Below are 20,841 nucleotides of genomic sequence, written 5' to 3'. Positions count from 1 at the left end.
TTTTAAAAAAGTAGGACATTTCTCGATTGGTGACTTTGCAACACATAGGACAGCTCTTGGAAAAACAGTACTGTACTGCGAAAATCAGTACGTCTGGTCACCCTCTACACTAGATGAACTTCTCAGACTAAACGATTATAGAGGCAATCCAATTCTTATTACAAATGCTTTTGTAGGATGACAGATTAACTCTTTTTCTCTCAGCTTTCAACATTTCTTGTCGAATTTTTATTTCTTGGAAATAAAAGTATATAGGAATGAACAGCTTATTATTTATGTCCTTGTTCTAGATCACTTTCCTCTGCTATGTCTATTTGTTGAATAGATAAAGGTCATTAAAAGAGGGCTTATTTTACAATAGTGTGTATATTAATTGATAGAAAATACATACTGAAGCCTTTCTATTAACGACTAGCAGGACGACTTGGCTAGTCTACAAAAAAATAGAAGTCTTTGATGATATGAATGTCTGTTTGTTCTTTTAGAGGCCAATGAATGAATTAATAAAGACACAAGAGTTGTATATCAGTATTCACAAAACGCTGTGTTTTTATCAGTAGATATTTAATCATTTGACATATTTTGAGTTTAGTAGTTGTAGGGGTAACTGAGGCACTTTTTCTTTCTTTCTTTGCAGCATGTCTGAACTTCTTGAAACTCTGCAAAATCAAGTACTACAATTTCTGTCTTTTTCACTCGGTTCAGCATAATTTTATAGCTCAAACTGGCGATCCCACAGGATCTGGAAAGGGAGGAGAATCGGTTTATGGGTGAGTATTCGGTAAAGCATTTGAAATATAAAGTAACCTGTAATAAATTTATATATATAAAAATTAATTGAATATATAATTATATACTTCTGAATTATTGATCGCTGCTGTAAAAAAATAAATTATGAGTAAATATGTTGGGTTTTACGGATTTTGCTTCTTGAGTTTATTTCTTATTCATTTCTTATATATTTGGTTTATAATATTTACGTGTTAAAAACTTTTACAAATTATAAACAAAAGCATGAACAGTGATTATAAAAAGAGTACAGGGATAAATTGTTGCGTAATTATCGTTAATTCTGCTAACCATACTGTAATATACATCACTGAATTAAATTTACGGGAAAATGGAGATTTGCATAATATCATGGGCATAATTTTTAATTAACAAAATGAGTTAGGAATATTCACCCCTCACCTATGTACAGTTACGAAAGAAAGTATTGTGCAGTTGACAAAATTCTTTTCTGAATGTTCTTAATAACTCAATAATAAACTAACCTATTACAGTACCGATTTTGGCAAGTTATCAAATTATATCTATCCTATGAATAACAACAAAAAGATTCAAATTAATTCATTTGTTCCCGAGTTATTGGCAAAAGAAAATTTGTCAACTGTCAAATACTTTCTTTTACGTGTGTACACGAGAAATAAAGATTAGTCAAACAAATTGAATATTTAAGTATGAGACTTAATAAAAATTGTTTAGAAGTGGATGAAAAAAGAATAATATGCTTCATCATTTTAGGCTGCAGCTTCACATTTAGAAAAGTAATGAGCGGGTGAAGTGAAATATTAACACAGTCTGGTAACACATGAATAAAGGCTTGGAGTTATTTGCTTCTTCCATGAAAGAAGCAAAATTCAATTTAGATATTTGAATCTGGAACACGATTCTGAGTTCCAAGTTGAAAGCTTTTAAAGCTTGCATTCCCAGTTTCCTCCAGGGTAGCCCAACATGTACTCGGTAAATGTCTTTTACTTTGGTCTGGCAAATCTCCGGACTACGGACTAAGTCCTATCGATTAGTAATTACCACCATCCAAGTATACTAAGATCTATAGCGAATAGGAAATGTCATGTCCCCGACAGACAACCGACTACGTGCCCGAAAAGCTGCTTGTGTGTCCACTCGGTGTAGTTACACGTTGTTTTAATGTGAGTATTATTTGTTTTTGAGCACCCTCTATGACATATTCGCGATAGCCCACGGGGGCACTCTTGGAATTTTAACAACTATTTACCTTTACCAGATTCATGAAATCGCGCTGGGTGTTCTTAATTTTGTTTCCACCTGTATATTTATTGGATAATAAACATTGTAAATACGGGAGTCTTACGCAAATCGAAATTGCGATTGAAAAAAAAATACGATTCTTATTATATTATATCTACTAATCAGACACTAAACACTCATCAATCCAATTTAAATAAATCTCTGTATGTAATTAATTACGTATGGTATTTCTGGGTAAGTTTTGCATAAAGTTTATTGTTTCAAAACTGAGATAAAATACTGTTCGATGCTAGATTGCATATTTTTTGTTGCATGTGACTGAGATGTCTTCTCTATCAGGTGTAAGATATGTATTTTTACTTGCAGAGACAAAGAAGCAATTTCCACAGAACGTGCAAAAAAGTATTTGTATAAAGTAAACGTATTTGAGTTAAAAAGCATTTTAATTCTGGTAAGTAAAATAATCATAAATTTCGAGTGAAGATTGAACATGTTGACATCGAATTGTATTAATAAAAAAAATGTTCAATTGCAATACTTAATTTCATTCCCACACGGTAAGTAAACGAACAGAGTATAAAAAAACATGGTTACTCCATAAACTAAAGGTTTACTGTATTAGTGGGGAAGACATGTTTTACTGAAAGTTGGAAGTATTCTGTTTTACTGAAAGTTTTAGCTGATCTAGTAACAACGTAGATACAGTCGTTTTTAGCGTGGCATTTCTCTGATATATGGCTTCTGGTTTCTCTGTTAGGATTATATATGGAGAAAATGCAAGATACTTCGAGGCGGAAACTTTGCCTAAAATCAAACACAACAAGGCTGGTCTCATATCAATGGTTCATTGTGGTGGAAATACGTAAGTAAACCTCATTCACTACTTGTAAGCAATGAAAAAACAAAAGGCAATTAACCCCGGATTACTAAACCATTTTTGTTTCAACATGGTTACTAAACATTCGTAAATTTTACTACTCAAGTTCATTCCTTTTGGGATTAGGGTCTATATTATTATTTTTTTTAAACTGAGAATGTGTTTGTTTATAGAATTATGCGTATGTAGACAACACGATTATATATCTTTGAAATACTTTACTTTAAAAATACACATAAAAATCTATATATATTAACTTCCTCACAGTATATCTGAATTACAAGTACGACCATAAGAAAAAATTACATATGTGAGGAAATTGTTTTATTGATAGTATGACTTTATAGTTTTTTAAAAAAATAACGAAGTAAGTATCAGTTATAACACTGTGCATATAAACTTAAAACGAAGTTATTAGTGGATCGGTGAAAAAGTGTCATCCATCTGTTTCTGTTTCACTACTTGAACTTTCTATTTCAAAATTTGGATCGGCGTCCGTGTCTTCCGTATCTTCTATATATCTTCTTCACATCTTTCTTCAAATAATGTTCCATCATCATCAACACTATCATCAGAAGTAACGTTATCCAACAATCATCTTATTCATTCATTTTCACGTTCGTCCTCTCTCTCCCACATTTTCTCCAACAGAGACAAGCAATAATTAAAGTATTATAAAAGTATTATTTGCAATATAATAGTCTAAAACTGCTTACTGATTTTACAAATTATAAAAATTAGCTAAAGTGATCTAAAGAGTCCCTAAAACAATAACGTAATTATAAAACCTTCGTAAAAATTACGAATATACGTTCAGTACAAGTCTGACACAAGCAACAGACAAGACTCTAAAACCAGAACTGGCCTCTGTAATAAGAGTTAGGAAGGTAGTGGGAAGAGGGGAGCCCGCGATACACAGTTCGATAGATACGGCAATGTTTGTCGTGCTGTTTCGTAAAATTTTCATTGAATTTGTGATTAAGGGTTAACATATGTAGGAATCAGTATTTTAAACATTATTTTTCATATATGGAAAACGGGCAAAAGTTTCTAGTTTCTAATGATAATAGTAAACCATATTTACTTCAAAGCGACGATAGAAGCAAAAAAGAGATCAGTCTGTGCGTAATGATAATATGCAAAATTCGAAACATTTGAGAGAAGCATCTAGGAGAAAATATTGAGATATTCTTAAGCTTTATTATAAGCGCAAGACGCCGCAGTCTCTTAATCTTGCTAAATTCCTAGTAGTTCACAGTCAGGCTAAGCCTATGCCAAGAGACGTCGATGATAATAATAATAATAATAATAATAATAATACCTTTTCAAGACTTAAAATTTACCAAAATTTTCTCTCTCGATGCACTTTGGTTGTTCCAATGTGCAGAGAATTGGAGGGAGGTTATGATATTTTGCATAGAGAGTCATATATTCCCGTCTTCCACACAAAATTAGGTATAATTTACTCGAATGTGAAAATCGAAAATAACTATTTTGTAGAAAACAGTTCAAACATTCCATAAATATACATATACATATATATATATATATATATATATATATATATATATATATATAATATGCCTCCCATTCCGTGCTATATATATATATATATATATCACCTATGGGGGGCATATGAAAGATCTATAATAATTCTCTCTTTAGAGAAAAAAAATTATAAAATGTTCATTGCTGGAGTGGTTATTGTTTTGACCATTATCTTAGAAGCTCCTATTACAATTTTTTTTTTTAAAACAGAAATAACGGTTTGATGAATATATCTGTAACATTTCTCCCGTACAGTGATAATATTATAACGTAACATAAAATAGAAAGTAGAGTGCGTGTAGATATACCGAAATTTATAATTTATTGATCAGTCCCAATATCGAAGAAACGAACGATTGATTGGTTAATGTACACCAAAGGTTTCTTGGCGAATATGAAAAAATCACCGTTATTTTGTAAGAATGTTTTCTTTTTTTAGTTACTTAAAAGTGTTTAGTAGACTTAAGGTGAATGAGGAATATAGAAATCAAGGAAGGGCAGTATTCTAGTAATGACATATCGACAGTCTGGGAATTCGTATAAGGTTTTCTTCCTTCATATTTTATTCTTTTTCTTCTGTATTATTTAATATTTTTTCTATTATATATGTTGTGTCAGTGTTCCTTTTTATGAAATAAACCAGAGAGAGCTCCTTCCTGATAATTATCTAACCTATGTGATGTCAAGAGACTGGTAACACAAGACTTTCCGTCAGCCTAATTATGACACAGTAATGGATTTGTGCTTAAAACCAATGAGAACTCGGAAGAAAGGAGTCAGTCAGTCAGTCGGTTAGTCAGAATACGAGGAACAGTCAGTTCAGAATTAGTTATTCGAGAATAAACATTCTCTGTCTGTAAGAGTAGCCTTTGGCACAGGAACTGGCCGTTCGGAGTGTTAATCAAACGGTAAGATAACCAGTGAGTTAGGGACTCGGACACCAACTGTTCAAGGTCCACACTTAAGTCTGCGATATATCTACCTTTAGGCTAGAAACATAGACTACATGAATTCTATACGCTAATAGCAGAACAAGAAGACTTCTTGGATCAGGCGAAAGGAGAACGACGAGGAGCAAAGCTGCAGGATGGAGTGTCATCAGGTATCCTGTAACCCTGTATTTGTACTCTCGTAACTTCCACTTATTCCTTCTCTCTCCGTATTTTCTGGATTTTATTGTTTTCATTTTATTTCACCTTACGACTTACTGCTGTAAGATCTAAACGAGCGCCGCTCGAACCCCAAGTACCATTTGCCATTCTGAGAAACTTACCAAAATTGCCTCTGTGGCGGTGCAGCTACTCTGAGACTTACCTTCGGAGATAGCATTCGTTAAATGATAGAGATATTGTGTCTCAATTACCTCTTCATTAGTTCTTACTGAGTTTGTTAGCAGTTCTCAAGCCATTTCTTTTTTAAACCTCTGTTTCCGAAATTCCCCACCGCCTTCTCGGTATAATTATTTTATATTTTTATTCATTGATCCAACTTTTCTAATAACGATCATACATAACGTTTGTTTTCATTTCTCTTCAACATATTTGAAAAGTGATGATGTTCCCAATATCTTTTCTTAAGATATACTCGTATGTAGTCTTTTCTGATCCTTTCTGTATATTTTGTGATTTTAATATACCATATGTACCTTGTATTCACTTTAGACTTCTGCCGAGTGCAATTTATTTTTGGTTTTATATCTTGCAGCGCTTAGCGGAGAATTTTTTAAAATTTCTTTTAATATGTTTGACTTGAATGATACGGTTTATTCTCATCCTGGTCCGTGTTCGTCTCTCAAATCGGCGAAATTAACCAGAAATTACGTAACAGCTGAGAAAGGAGAATTTTCGATAACTTTCTCTGCCATTAAACCCAATTCGTTAGAAGTAACTGTTGAAAGTCCCGTCATACTAGAAATGGCTTCAGGAGGAGATAACCCACCTTTAACTGTTTTTAATAAGTATATTAAACGGGAATCATCCTATGCTCGATTAGGAGAGGACGTGGAACGCTTCGTCAGGAAATATGAGTCTATAGCTGATATGAACGGATGGGATGGGATGAGGTGAAAATTAGTGCTTGGTTCGGTTGAAGTGACTTACGATCAGTTTAAACAAGCATTGATTGCAGCGTTCAAAGACAACTTAGTTCCTCACTTAACAGAGGCGCAAATTAGATCGAGGGAACAGGGTAACGATGAATTGGTAGTGGACTACGTTTATACGAAACAGGACCTCATTTTGAGAGCGGATTCTACTGCTCCCGAAAAGAAACAAATTCAGTTGATAATTGAGGGTTTAATTTCGGACTATTTTAAGGTCGTCATGTGCAAAGAATACGCCACTGTTGCAGCTTTACTTAATGACATGGTGGTTGAGAAAAAGGCAGTTATTGTTAAAGCAGCGGAAGGAGTTAGAAAAATTCCTGAAAAAGAATTCTTCTGTTTTACATCTGTGATTGCTTGCACCAAGCAATCTTGAATCTTGAGGTAAGAATATTGCGGAATCAGCAGTTCAAAGTCCGATGTACGCGGAAGAGAATTCTGTTCGGTCAGCGTCTGTGCAGAACCAGCAGAATCAGGTGGTTAACGACCAGATGCTTGTCTTACAACAGCAATTATAGAAATTAACGCTGCAAATATGTGCGTTAGCTTCTGCTAAGACCAGGAAGTACACGACGAGTCACAATTCAAGAAAAAAGAGGGAAGTGAACAAAGAAATATAGGTCAGGAGAATAGTAAGATAAATAATGCCCGTGAAAAATCAAAACCGTAACAATAGTGATAATAATAGCAATAATGATTCATGTTCTTTCAACGGATATTCGTCTCAGAACCATGGTTTGACCCCCAGTAAAGGCGCAATCGTATGTGTTAGCTCTAAAATGCCAAATCATATCGCACGCTACTGTAGGGCAGCTTTAAACTTACAAACACAATATATAATAATCCCATTTTTTTCTTTCAATGAGTTACCTTACAGTACTGCTTTAATGGACTGTCAAGTAGTAACTATAATGATTGAAAGCGGAAGCCAGATTAATTGTTTTGGGGAGAATTTAGTACCTAAGAACGCGAAACGTTTTCGTCTTAACACGAGATTGAAGGGGATTACTGGAAAATGTATTCAGATATCGGAAATTGTTTTATTAAAATGTCACCTTGGTAATAGATGTTTTACGCATATCTTTCGAATTATTCCAAACTTTAATTATGGTCCTGTGATCGATGCAGATTTTTTGGAAAGACATCGAGCTGTTTTGAAGCATAATAAACAAATTTTGACTTTGTACCGTTTTGACGTCCTCCTGTATGAAGTTGCCCCGTAGGAATTTAGAAGTAAATCTGTCGAAAGTTTTAACATCTGGAATTGCTCACGAATCTAGAACCATTTTTAGTATTAGAAAATACAATTTTACCTCCTTGTTCGCACACGCTAGTGAAGTTACGTACATGTTCAGGGTGTGTATCGGTCACGAAAAAAAATCACGAAATCAGAAAATGGTCATGAAAGTCACGAAATTTAGCTTTTGGGTCACGATTTTTTTAAACTGTTCAAATGTAAGTACATAGTGGAAAATTTTGTTCTATAAAACGTCAAAGTTCACCACCAAAAACGTCTATGATCGGCTTTAGACGCTACCAAATCGCAAGCAAAGTACGTTTTAATCGCATGGATGAAAATTCGGCCTAATTCGCACCCAAATTTGCTCTTAAAAATATTAGGAAATTTTATGATTTGGTAAAGAAAAGGTCACGAAAAAGTCACGAAATTTCATTTTGGAATTTTAGTAGACACCCTGATGTTGGGATATTCCGGGAAGAAGAGTGTTACTGTCAGTAGTCTCGAGATATAGAGAAAATGGGAATCTTTATCCCGAGAGTAATAATAAATAGTAAGTCTCCAACGGTGTTCGTAACGAATCCCACAGTACGCACAGTGAAGTTACGACAGGGAACGAATGTTAGTGACCGCAGAGGAGTTCGAAGAAGTGCTCGAGTAATCTAAGAGAACATTGTCGACTTTGCGGAATATACATCTTGTCCAGAGAAATTAGAGGAATCCAGAAGGATGGGCGACCCGGTCAGTGTAGATAGCTTTCATAAAATGCGAGTTGACAGAATATAACGAACGATTTTGAAGAAATGCAAAGTGTATTCTAAGTAAGAACGAACCATTGACCTGGAAATACTTGTCATTCTTCGAAGTCCAACTGTATACTTAATGTCCAGTTATGCACTTACGTGTAACACCTTCATACTTAACGGTTTCCAAATTCTGCAATACGAAAATTAATATCTGAGCATTTCGTATTAATTAAATTTCTAACAAATATTTCCCCTTACGTATATCAACTTTGGCATTATAGTTACTTGCATAGACCTTTCTGGCCATAACTACAAGTATAAGCGTAGGTTGGTGCTAATTTTTCGAGAACGATTCTAACTGTTCCCTTCACTTATCTTGAATAGATATTTGAAGTAATTTATTTTATAACATGAATCTTTCTTGGAACGGATAATGCGATGGCTTCGCATTTTCTTGCGATTTTCTCGAAAAATCACACTGAAAATTATGTTATAAACATTTCGCTTAGAATCCTGGATTTTATTTTTGTAGGGGTAAATACGTGGATTAAATATTGTGTAATAGATTTTTGAATATTTTAGCCATAATTCATTTTCGATTTCATGAAATGAAATTAATCCCAATAATAATCTAATGCAGAAGAGATAATTGATTATATTGACTATTAGCAACGAGACAGCATTTTATTGTTTTCACATAAGGCTTCGCTAGTGTTTTTTACTATTATTTTGTAGCCTTTTTATTTATTTATTTATTTATTTATTTATTTATTTAGTAAAGTCGAAATGTCATACAGGTAAGTTATGCTGTTGTTTGTCGTTGATTTTTCCCCCTCTTCATTGTTTCTTTTTCGTTATGTGATACTGGAGAGGTGGTATAGGCTATCTAATAGTTTTTACCTAAAAGTTAATTTGTTGCTACTAACGAGGGAACCTATCCAAGTGCAACTCTGACTTCGAGTCGAGATTATGGCCGTTGGATACCTTGTCCCAAAAGAACATAACACGAAAAGGGATACACCCTCGATCGCAACCGTTGCGGAGATATAAGAGTGAAAAGTTAGAAATTGAGCTCCATACTATACATTACAAAGTCAGATTCCGGGTCAGATTTTTCGGAAATGGTCAGGTAAGGAAACTCAGCGAATACATATCAAATTAGTGTGGGGAGCACAGCACCTTTTGAATAAAAAAATTGTGTCCCCGGGGCACTCGCAGGGTCCCAGGCAGGTCCAACTCAAAATTTGCAAATGGAACCGGGGGTCAAGTAGCATATTGTATGAAAGCTATTGTTAAATAAAAGAAGACAGAACAAATCTCAACTCTCTACTATAACCCTATACAAACGGGCAACTGGTCAAAATGTCAATACAGCCTACATCAGAAAATCTATGGCCACTCTTCTAAATCCGTTAAGTTGCGACAATAACAAAACAGAAAAACACGTTTGAAAGTGCAAGGTATTGAAGTAAAGCATATTGCTGCAGAGTCCCTCACTGAGTCGCACAACGGACCTTATGCAAGTATAAGTGTGACTTCGAATGACCAATAGACAATAGAATAACCATGACCATTGAATTTCGTGTCCTAGAAGAGAAAGGATACATTGTCAATCGCAACCGTCGTGGAGGGTGAGAAGGTCAAAAGGCAACGGTATATGCTTCGCGCATCAGGACCCCAAATTCACAGATTGCACTGTGAAATTTCTATCGGAGGATTTGCTGAACGAGAAACATGATGGTACAGACGAAAAGGAGTAACCTTGAAACTGTGAGGCAACTTGAAGAGGAGTGAGGTTGGAGAAAACTGGAATAATGGTGCAAAAGTAAAATATATCGGAGGGTGCTTTTGAGAGAGAGACTCTGCAGCAATTTGCTTTACTTCAGTACCTTGCACTTTCAAACGTGCTTTTTCTGTTTTGTTATTGTCGCAACTTAACGGATTTAGAAGAGTGGCCATAGATTTTCTGATGTAGGTTGTATTGACATCTTGACTAGTTGCCCGGTTGCACAGGGTTATCGTAGAGAGTTGAGATTTGTTCTAACTTCTTTTATTTAACAATAGCTTTCATACAATATGCTACTTGACCCCCGGTTCCATTTGCAAATTTTGAGTTGGACCTGCCTGGGACCCTGCGAGTGCCCCGGGGACACAAATTTTTTATTCAAAAGGTGCTGTGCTCCCCACACTAATTTGATATGTATTCGCTGAGTTTCCTTACCTGACCATTTCCGAAAAATTTGACCCGGAATCTGACTTTGTAATGTATAGTATGGAGCTCAATTTCTAACTTTTCACTCTTATACCTCCGCAACGGTTGCGATCGAGGGTGTATCCCTTTTCGTGTTATGTTCTTTTGGGACAAGGTACCCAACGGCCATAATCTCGACTCGAAGTCAGAGTTGCACTTGGATAGGTTCCCTCGTAAGATTTTTTGTTGCATGAAATCAGTTAGGGATAAGATAATGATTATGTAAATCAAATTTATAATTTTTAACCAAAGTTTTTCTGTTTGTTCAATTAGTAATGAAAGGAATGGTGTTATATGGACTTAATTATAAAGTAGTTTTATTGTTTAAAGTTCCAGAAAATTGCATTGAAACATTGTTTTGAATTGTTACTTATTCGTGATTAGAGTAAAATATAAATGCTATCAATTTATTTATATTCTGTCATTTTCATCAGAAAGAAAGAACTTTAATTGCAGTCGCAATAAATTTCGTTGTTATACTGTAATTCTCATATTTTCTGGTAGTTTGGTGAGTAGTAAGATGTTATTTTTATTTAGAAATGAAATGTTTTTCTTAAAAGAAAATTCATCTTGGACAAAGTATTTTTTGATCATTTAATGTAATAAAAGATCATTTTGAAGTGATCCATAAAATGAAAAACTAAAGAAATGTCCATTTTGTAGTTATTGGTTAAAAAAAGAAAAGTTTACACTGTTTTGATGAATTGAAATTTTCATTCGTGATATTTAACTTTAAGAATGTTCAATGACTGCCGTAAATGGTCTCACCGTAATGTAAGACTTCGCTTTCTTCGATGTTTCGGAATTTCAAATGGAATTAGTAGATAATTTCAATGTATTAAATGCATTTGATTACTAACTTCAAATATCAGCCTGGATCATTAAATTCTGGAAATCACTGTAAAGACGAGGCCTGTTTTGAATTAGGAGAATGATCTGATTCCAAATTGAAGACAGTCCGTCGACAGCACAGCAGAGAAGATTTGGATCTGTTTGGAGTGATGTGATTAACATTCGTCGTTCCTAGAAGAGGTGGTTTCTTGTCGTCAAGATGTTTACAATTTGGACCCACATCGAAGACTGAGAAGAATATTAGATTCATGTAAGGTAAGAGAAAGCTGCCCATTTGCAGTTAATACATTGAAAATCTTAAGTTGTTCCACTTGATATTCTGACATCGTTATTCATATAGTGCCATTACACAAGGTAACACACTTTTCTTTTGTCTTTTTAAACAAATACAGGATTGGATCACAGTTTTTCCTCACCCTGAGTGCTGATCTTACTTCGTTGGATAGTGAACATTGTGTCTTCGGAGAGGTTGCGGAAGGCCATGATGTCCTCGCGAAGCTGAATGATGCCATCTGCGATGAGGAGCATCGACCGTATCAAGACATCAGGTATTTTGAGGGAAAGCATGCTTAGGCTTGGTTGTTGTTATGTACATATATGTTGAATATTTTAAAATTATATTTAAATACATCTTTTAATATTTAAAAGAGTTTAAACCAGAAGGTTTGCTTCTAATGAAAATTGTTCCTTCTTATCTTATATTCTGTCTCTGAAGACCTGAATTTTATTGTCTTCACTCTTCGTACATTCTATTTTATTATATAGTTAATAGTAGTGTCTAATTGATACGCTTTTTCAGAGTAACAAATACGTCTCAACGTCTGAGATGGTTGTGGTATATTTGCACCTTGTTCTTTAATTTGCTGTCTATTTTGAGCTGTGTTTTTGGTTGGCAGAGTGTATACACATTTATTGTATGGAATTTATATCTTGAGCAGGAATGTGGAATAACATAGTTCATTGTGTGTTTATTTCTACACGATTGTCTATTCAAATATAAGGATTTTTATGTATACTAAGGCGTTCAAGCTTTCGATGGTACTGAATTGCAGCAATAATACGAAATATCCACAATTTAATACGAAAGATCCATAATTTTATGACTTAAGTGAACCGTAATTATATAGTCTGATGTTCTTTAGATTTTTAATTCTGAGTACGTTGGATTTATATATCATAATGATCTAGAAGCGGACTTTTAGTGAGATACTTTTTCTTTCTTTCTTTCTTTCTTTCTTTGGTAGTCAAAAACAGCTTTTATTTTCAAATGCTAGACTGCCATAGCAGCGAAACTAACTTACTACATTTCAGGTTTTTCTTTGAAAGCCTTATATGTGCTTTCAGATGTAATAGATAATCTTTTCTGTTTATTTATTTATTTATTTATTTATTTATTATGCATGCCACTTGAAAACCGTCGTTTTCACTTGAAAAGAATGCTTATACACAAGGAACATTATAATGATATATTATTGCTTGTCAGGAACTGAGAAAAAAAAAAAAGAACTAAAGTTTTAATAAATTTAATGATGTTTATTCGCCAAACCACATTGTGATTAACATGTTCATGCATGTTGATCTATTTTATTTATTTATCTGATAGGGTGATAGATTCCGCTTTTGTTCAGAATTCTCATATTGACGCATTCTGTTTCAATTCCATTAGGCATATCCCCTCTTTCCAAATATGTTTTCTCTCTTTTATTCTGGGTTCACGATAAGAAACAAAAGTGAAATGAAATCGTTAGCTAAAAAATGAACTGAAATTTTTAAGTCCCATGGTTATGTCCTTTAGGCTGAAAGAGACGGATAATTAATAAAAGTGAGTGACTCTGAATGAATTGGTATAATGAGAATGTGGGACGGAATGGGAGCACCCAAGAAAACCTACAAGCACACTGTTGTGTACCGCAAACGAGTGAACTAGGATAGAACTAAGGGACCACTCGCACCAGATGTGAGTACTCTACCACTGAAGCCAATGTGCTTCCTCGACAAGAAACAAATATTAGCTTACAACGAGATACAGAGGAACTGTTTGTAATGGGCTTATTCTGTCAGGTACAACTGCCGAGTTTGTGAAAAAAAAAATAAGCAGTGCTTCTTTCTCTGAGCTATATTTAATTTCCTATATCAGTCCATTGTATTGTCTGTGATAGCTTCTTCTTATTGTCTCTTTTTCGGTTAGTGTTTTTCTGTGTCTTCAAACGACTTTTAGACTTCAGTTTTAATACGATGTACTCTTTAAATTGAACACTTTATTGTACTTAAAGCTGTTAAATACAGGCGCTATCATTGATTTTTTAGTCCGTTGTGTCATATTTGGGGTGTAGTTTGTATTTTTTTAAATATAAAAATGGAAATTTGAATATTCTGTGAAAATTCATAGTAAAAAAGTGCTGAACTGAACCGTGGATTGAACACGGGTCTCGGCTTACCATATCTGTATGCTAACCGGTACGCTTCCCAGTCCGCTGTCTGAGCAGCCATACACAATTGCTGGTTATACACCCATTTTCTCAGATAGTATTGAGTTCATGTGGTGTAGGCGTTCATTAATATGGACGTTAAGTAATCCAGGCATAAACGGAGTCGTGTTACAGTCTATGTGTTCTCATGGTATGAACACTAACTTAGAGGTGTGAATGTTCGTAGGTGGTTAGGGAGCAAACTATTTAGCATAGTGGTTAATGCACTGGCACGGTAAGACGGAGATGGGTTAGGTTCCGGACTTTTTCATTCAAAACTTCCATTAAATTTGAACCTATACAGGGCATAATGTAAGGAATATCGGTTAATGCTGTTACCTTCTATATATTTATTTTAATGCTTTGTGGAAATGAGTTTAGTTTATATACAAAAATAATTTACGTAAATTACATATTAAATTTAGTATGCAAACAAAAGTGACTCTAACGGAGAAAGACAAAATACGATAATCATAGTTAATCTTCGATGTCCGGACGTCTTTTCGACAAACTGGGAAAATATTACCTCATATGAATCAGGTAAAAATAAGATACGTTCCCCATTTGGGAGTGAAATGTGGTTCATGTACATTGTAAACGTAAGCCTCCATATCTCCATGGTCGTGAAACATAGAGGAGGTTTGAACGACGGAATAAACCCTGTCCCGGGCCATTCAGTTGGTAGATCAGTGGATTGAAAATCAAAGATTACGCCAGTATTGTACAGTCTAAACCGTAGTGGGAAATTTTATGAGTATTTGCTGTAGGAGCAGTCTTGACTGCATAGTATCTTGTGTTTCACAATATAGACATTTCAGGGGCTGTAGTTTGCTATCTTCTTAGTATGTTGGTAATGGATTAGTCAAGTGATTTCACTTCCACTCTTAAGTGTAAGGACCTAAAATTCATATTTTCGATTCCAAACAATATGTCTGCTAGGTAAAGGAAACATTGGTTGGTGTATGCTTCACTTTATTTTCATGAAAATGCGTTTTCCATCCTTACTTATCTTTCATCTTTTCGCTCTTTAAAGTTCTCTTTTTCAGAAATGTAAACAGAAATTGCAATTCTTTCTTTCATTATAATATTTATAAGCAAAACATAACCACTGTAAGTTCCTTATGTAGCTCACGTCATTTGAATCAACTGGAAACAAATGCTACCGGAATTACTGCCAGAAATAGGTCATGCTTGACCTGTCCATTAGTAGTGATATGTTATATTGTGTGTGGTCCATTGGGTCTGTAATCTAACTTCGTCCAAACTCTGCAGAGAAATGGCGAAAAAATATAATATGTTATTTAGATATTCAAGTTTTCGAATGTCGTACTCGCATCATTAAATCGCTAGCAGAAATGCATTTTCCTCCCACTTATTCTTTTGGTAATAACTTCTATAAAAGTAGACCAATTTGACTGTAGATTTCCTCTATGTACAGAGGACGTGATCCTCCATAGATTAGTAAAAAACTGCACCGAAGATTATACGAGTAGTTTGTTCAAGTTCATTGATAAATTAATAGATAAGGGAAGGTGTGATCTTTGAAGAAGTCAGTGTGTTCGCTATACGAGCGATTCTGACCCTTGTCGAAGGTTTTTCGTAATCAAAGGAGGCAAAGATAAAAAGCCTTAAAAGCAGTATTGTACTATAGATAGAAAATATCCTAAGCTTTAAAGCCCATTCAATATAAAAATACAATATTTTCGAGATAGTTATATTTTCTAGTATTCTCTACACAAACCAATATTCAGATCACTTTCAGGTCATTTTGTTTTATGTAAATAGTTTCGTTAAATTAATGTCATTCAGTCTTGCATGAAAGTTTTCTTTTTGTTCCCGTACTCTTCTAATGAGAAATTCCGTTTCTTCTGCATGTTTTAGTTATTTCACATTTCATTTCTTCGTTAATTTCTTGCGCAGTTTCGAGATAACTAAGAACATCCACCAAGAGTGATTTTGTACCTACATGCTCTCTTGGTTGTTCTTTTTGTTGCCATCATTCGCTAACCAAGTGTGAATTTCGCATGTCAATTTCTTTTAGTTGTGTTAAGCAGCAACTTCAGATTTCAAAATGCTGATGGAATGTTGGAGTGTAAGCTATGTAGAGAGAAAATATTTTTTACACAAGAAGTTTTTTCCTTCTATTCACCACGAAACAGTGGGAAGTTCCCGCCATACGTATTGCTGTGACGATTGGACCAGTTTGGGACTATTGCTGCAGTATTAAGTGAAAATGGTAAGTGCTGTTGTATTTTATTCACCAATATTACTTTTATACTCTATTTACAGTAACAGTAGAAGGCTATTTGTATACTTTGAAGTACATATCTCGAATCAAAGAACGTAATGCGTAAATTATTGTAGACTTTTATGTATTATCCATCTATAGATTTCTTTTATGCTATTGGAGACAAACACATCACTTAAGACAATTATGCTTATAAAATATAGCACATACTGTGGGAGGTTATTCCATTCAGTAAAAGAAGTAAGAGTTTGGAACAGTGGTGTAAACTAGATTTACATTGGCGACTCTTTCGTAAACTCTGCATACTTCAAGCCCCCCGCTCCCACCGTCCTTACGACAAAGGCACTATTAAATATGTAGCGCCCGTAAAGTTGGCTAAAGGTAAATTGCAAACGATCATTACTATTAGTACTTTCTTCTTAATTTCACAGTTCGTCAGTAATTTACACCCCCCTTGCTCGCTCTTCACGGCAGCCTCCAGGCTGGGGACCATTGATCCTCATATATCACTAAATCAACAATTTTCCCATATTTTGTGATTCGGTGGAAACTACTTTCAGTTAGAAAGTACCGTCAAAAATAATAGTCTAGAAAAACTGAACAATAGCTTTTTTTAAATATTTTGTGTTCGATTTGTAAAGAGTGTTTGAAAATTAAAAATCAAGGCTTTGTATTTTTACTGTAAATTATAAATGTTAATTCTTTTTTTTTTTAACAAATGTTTTTTTTTTATTTATTTATTTTTTTTTTATTAACAAGACTGTTCAGAGGGAATTCATTTATTGTAAATGTGTGGTGTCTCTTAAGTAGTCCTAAAACTAGCTGCCAAAGAAACAAAATTCTGCAACCGAATCTTATCGTCTTTTAAACAGTCCAATCCAGTTGAATCAATCCAGGATTCTTGATATCCACTCCTAATATTATATTATTTTCAATCATCTTTCGTTAGCTAGAAGCCTGTCTTTCAAAAGTTTTCGAAATAAAACTGAACATCCCTCTCTAGATTAGTGTGTTTTAGTATGATCTTCGTATTTGGTAACATGCTCATAACTGAAGTTTCAGATTATTTCTCACTCAACGTGTCAGACAAAATAATAATTTTCCATGTTTTTGATTTTCATTTTTTTAATAAGTCGCAACAATAGAAATTTTGTATAAATTAGTAAACATACATCTTTCACTTAGGAATATACCGAGAAATTTAAGTTAAGCCTATTTTATTTCTGTAGTGATTCTAGTGAGAAAAAGTTGTATGTTGTGTGCTTGCCTTGAAATGCATATTTTAACATTCTTTACCTATTTCATTTTGCCAAATGTATATACAAACTTGAAAAAAACAAACTTATTGTGGTGGCAGAAACAATGAAAATAGTTGAGTGAGGTGAACGGACGGAAGAAAATCTTGGAATTCCGTGCACTGCATTAGTAAACTGGTCATAGTAAAACAGTCAATGATTACTAGAATTACTCAACAGTAATTACCTGTAACTTCAACTGTTGTTTAATGATTCAGGCCATAAAGCGAAGTTGTCATAACGGGAGAAAACTCATAACAATAAGATACTTAGTTGGAATTAATCCTGCTATTATGGGCCATTCCGAGAACTTTTCAAATATCCCTCATATGCTTTCGCAGAGAAACGAAATGAAATGAAATCTTCGAGATTTTCGTTCCATTTTTTTTTTGTGTGTGTGTGTGTGTGTGTGTGTGTGTTCTGTATACTAAAAGAAACGGAAATTAATGAAAGTGAATAATTATAAAGGAAGCGGTGAAATGAGAATGTGGGAGGGAACAGGAAAACGGACTCGATATTCTCCACCACAAATTCAGATAGCCCGGGATCGAATCAGTCACACCTCGTGCCAGAGTAGAGGTGAGCGATGTACTACTGACCTACTGTGCCTCTATATTTATGCAGAGTTGATTTCCTGTTTGGATTACCTCCCAGGGTTAGTGGAAACGTTTAGTAAACATTTTCTACAAAACATATTGAACAGTTGCACTTTGTACTACTGTAATTAGAGTAAATTATTCTTGCTAAGTTAACTTCGTACATATAACTAAAGATTACATATGAAGTTTTACAGGAAAAAGATTTCTGAAACTTTTAACATGAAATCCGTTAGTAATTAGAGTGTTCAAGAAACACAAACTTCGATTAGTACAATTAACTCGAATATTATCGTGTAGGTAGTCTTTATTCCTAATTTCTTTTTATATTCTACTATAATAAATATGCAGAAAAGAGTGATAAAAGGATATAAGTACTGAAAAGAGCATTGCTCTTTTCAGTACTTATATCCTTGTATATATATATTCTTCGGGTTCAGTAGGACTATTATGGCAACATCACAAAACATGCTTGGTGAACTGCTACTCTTGGAGCAAATCCTTTCTTAAGTTTGTAGCTACCTTCTTGTTAAGAAAAGAGAGAAACATTGGTAGAGATAGCCAGACTTCCAAGCGTATATTAGAGTTGCACGAACTTCAAATAATCTGATTACTCGTATTTGTAAGGTATAGAAATTGAGGAACATAAAGTCGACGATTCCCAAGTCGAGGGGGGACTCAAGTAATTGATTGGAGTATTAACTTTCCTTATCAATACATGCTATATGATGTAATTGGAATACTGTAAATTAGTTGTTTTATGAAAATATTATTCGTAGAGCTTTTCCACAAATCCCATTTGGGCAGATGGATACTCACCTTTTAAATCTACAGTCCGAACATTTTATTGTTATCCGTACTAAGCGTTGAGAACAATAGATTTGTGGTGATATTGACTACTCCGTGGCGTTACAGAACACGAAAGACTGTGCTTGACGAGACAGCTATGAGTTGAATGATGAGCTCATGAGCAGCTGCTAAAAGTGAGCACATCAACAGCTCACTTTCTAGACCAGTGTGCGCTACGCTTTAATTCGTCGGACACACGAATTTGTGGTGGACATAATCGTGTCCCAGTGTTTTTTCGGTGATCTCCCGTTTCAACGCACATTCTCATTCCACCTGTTCGTTCATAATTCACTTTCACTTGCAAGAAAAACAAATATTAAAAATTAAATTATTGACTCGACGGCGGTCGAACGGGACCCGATCGTGTGTCGTTCGGGAGATTGTTATTATGCTTAGGCAACCCGCCTTACAAATAACCTGAATAATTAAATCTCTTAAAGTAAAGGCTTCAAACTCTTGCATATTATAAAAGGTATATAATTTCTAAATATCCTATTAAGCCAAAGAATATCCATATTTCGGCTGTGTCTAAGGGTATATTAATTAAGCCAATAAAATTATACACGGGAACATATCCTGTTAATAAACGTCTTGATTTCTTTCCTCTCTTTTCTTTATTTACGAAATAAATTTTTGGGCTTAACTTTGTATCAATCTAATCGATGCGAGGAAGAGTTCATCGAATCCACAGGTTGGCTCTCAGGAATCTCTAAGACCATGGTTCGTAATAAAAATACAGCTCCTACTCTGATATTTTCCTTAAAGACGTTAAAGAAACTTTAATTTAACTAAAATTACTCTAAATCTAAATCGTGGGACTTGCGTACTCACCTTTTTCGCATTCACTTACACGCCTCCCAGTGAGCCCTTAATTTACAAAGGTTCCTTCAGCACTCGTACAGAAACCTGGGCTACTGCCTACTCGTAGTACAGCCTGTCAGAGGCAGTACCACTAATTAAGGATTCTATCTAAACAATTTACAAGGAATGGGTAGGATTTAAGGTAAGGCTACATTTCCTCAAGTAGGAAATAAATATGTCCCTCACTACGGAACTGGTTAACTTATAGGAAGTTCAACAAAATGATATAGGCCCATAATCTTGATCGCTCAAGAGTAAGACGTATAAATCTCTATCAAGCAGGCCGATCACGTCACCTGGCTTCAAAGGAAATCGAGCTTAAAACTCCATAAATACCAAATAAACCTACAGCTGGCCCTCAAGTAGAAACCAGATGTATCTGAGAGCTTACAGAGCCTCAAGGAAACTCTAAGAAAAATCTAATTTCCAATATAGGAGTAGTATTAAAGAAACACATATAACAATATAATAATTTCTAAGTAAATTGCTTACAATTGAGAAAGAAAACCTAAACAGGAACTACCTTACCAACCCTATTTTACACAGGAATACAGCCTCCCATTTAGAGAGCTGAAAAACTTCTTGTCATCTGAGTTTCGTAAAAGTGCTAAACTTCTAAGAAACCTAACATCCCTATATTGCCATCACTAAGGCTAAAAAACCAGCATAAAAATGTGACAAAATGATCTTCGTGGCGTTTGTGCGTAAAGTTCCGTCAAAAATGAAGAGGACTTCTTCTCGTATTTACAGAGAACGACCCAAAGGGACACTTTGACTTCCCTTACAAAAAATCCATTTATAGAACCAGAGAAAGGAAAGAGAAACGGTTTCCCCCCTCTCTACAATAGCTGGCTGGCTAAATTTAGAAATAAACTGGTTTCCTAAAGCTAGCAAGAGGA

The 20,841-nt window shown here is 34.5% G+C and overlaps 1 protein-coding gene across 10 annotated transcripts in view; it reads left to right on the top strand.

Moving 5' to 3' along the window:
• LOC145662848 (uncharacterized) overlaps positions 1-20,841 on the top strand; it is a 173,109-nt gene that overhangs the window by 60,705 nt on the left and 91,563 nt on the right. For all 10 annotated transcript variants that reach the window (XM_081728776.1, XM_081728775.1, XM_081728773.1 and 7 more), the window contains 3 exons: positions 638-770; positions 2,771-2,875; positions 12,018-12,173. In XM_081728776.1, coding sequence (XP_081584902.1) covers positions 638-770; positions 2,771-2,875; positions 12,018-12,173 — 394 coding nt within the window. The remainder of the gene's footprint in view (positions 1-637; positions 771-2,770; positions 2,876-12,017; positions 12,174-20,841) is intronic.

Source organism: Thermobia domestica, chromosome 10, assembly GCF_964235325.1.
Source record: "Thermobia domestica chromosome 10, izTheDome1.hap1.1, whole genome shotgun sequence".
NCBI classification, from domain to species: Eukaryota; Metazoa; Arthropoda; class Insecta; order Zygentoma; family Lepismatidae; genus Thermobia; species Thermobia domestica.
This window is presented reverse-complemented; position numbering and strand designations above follow the sequence as displayed.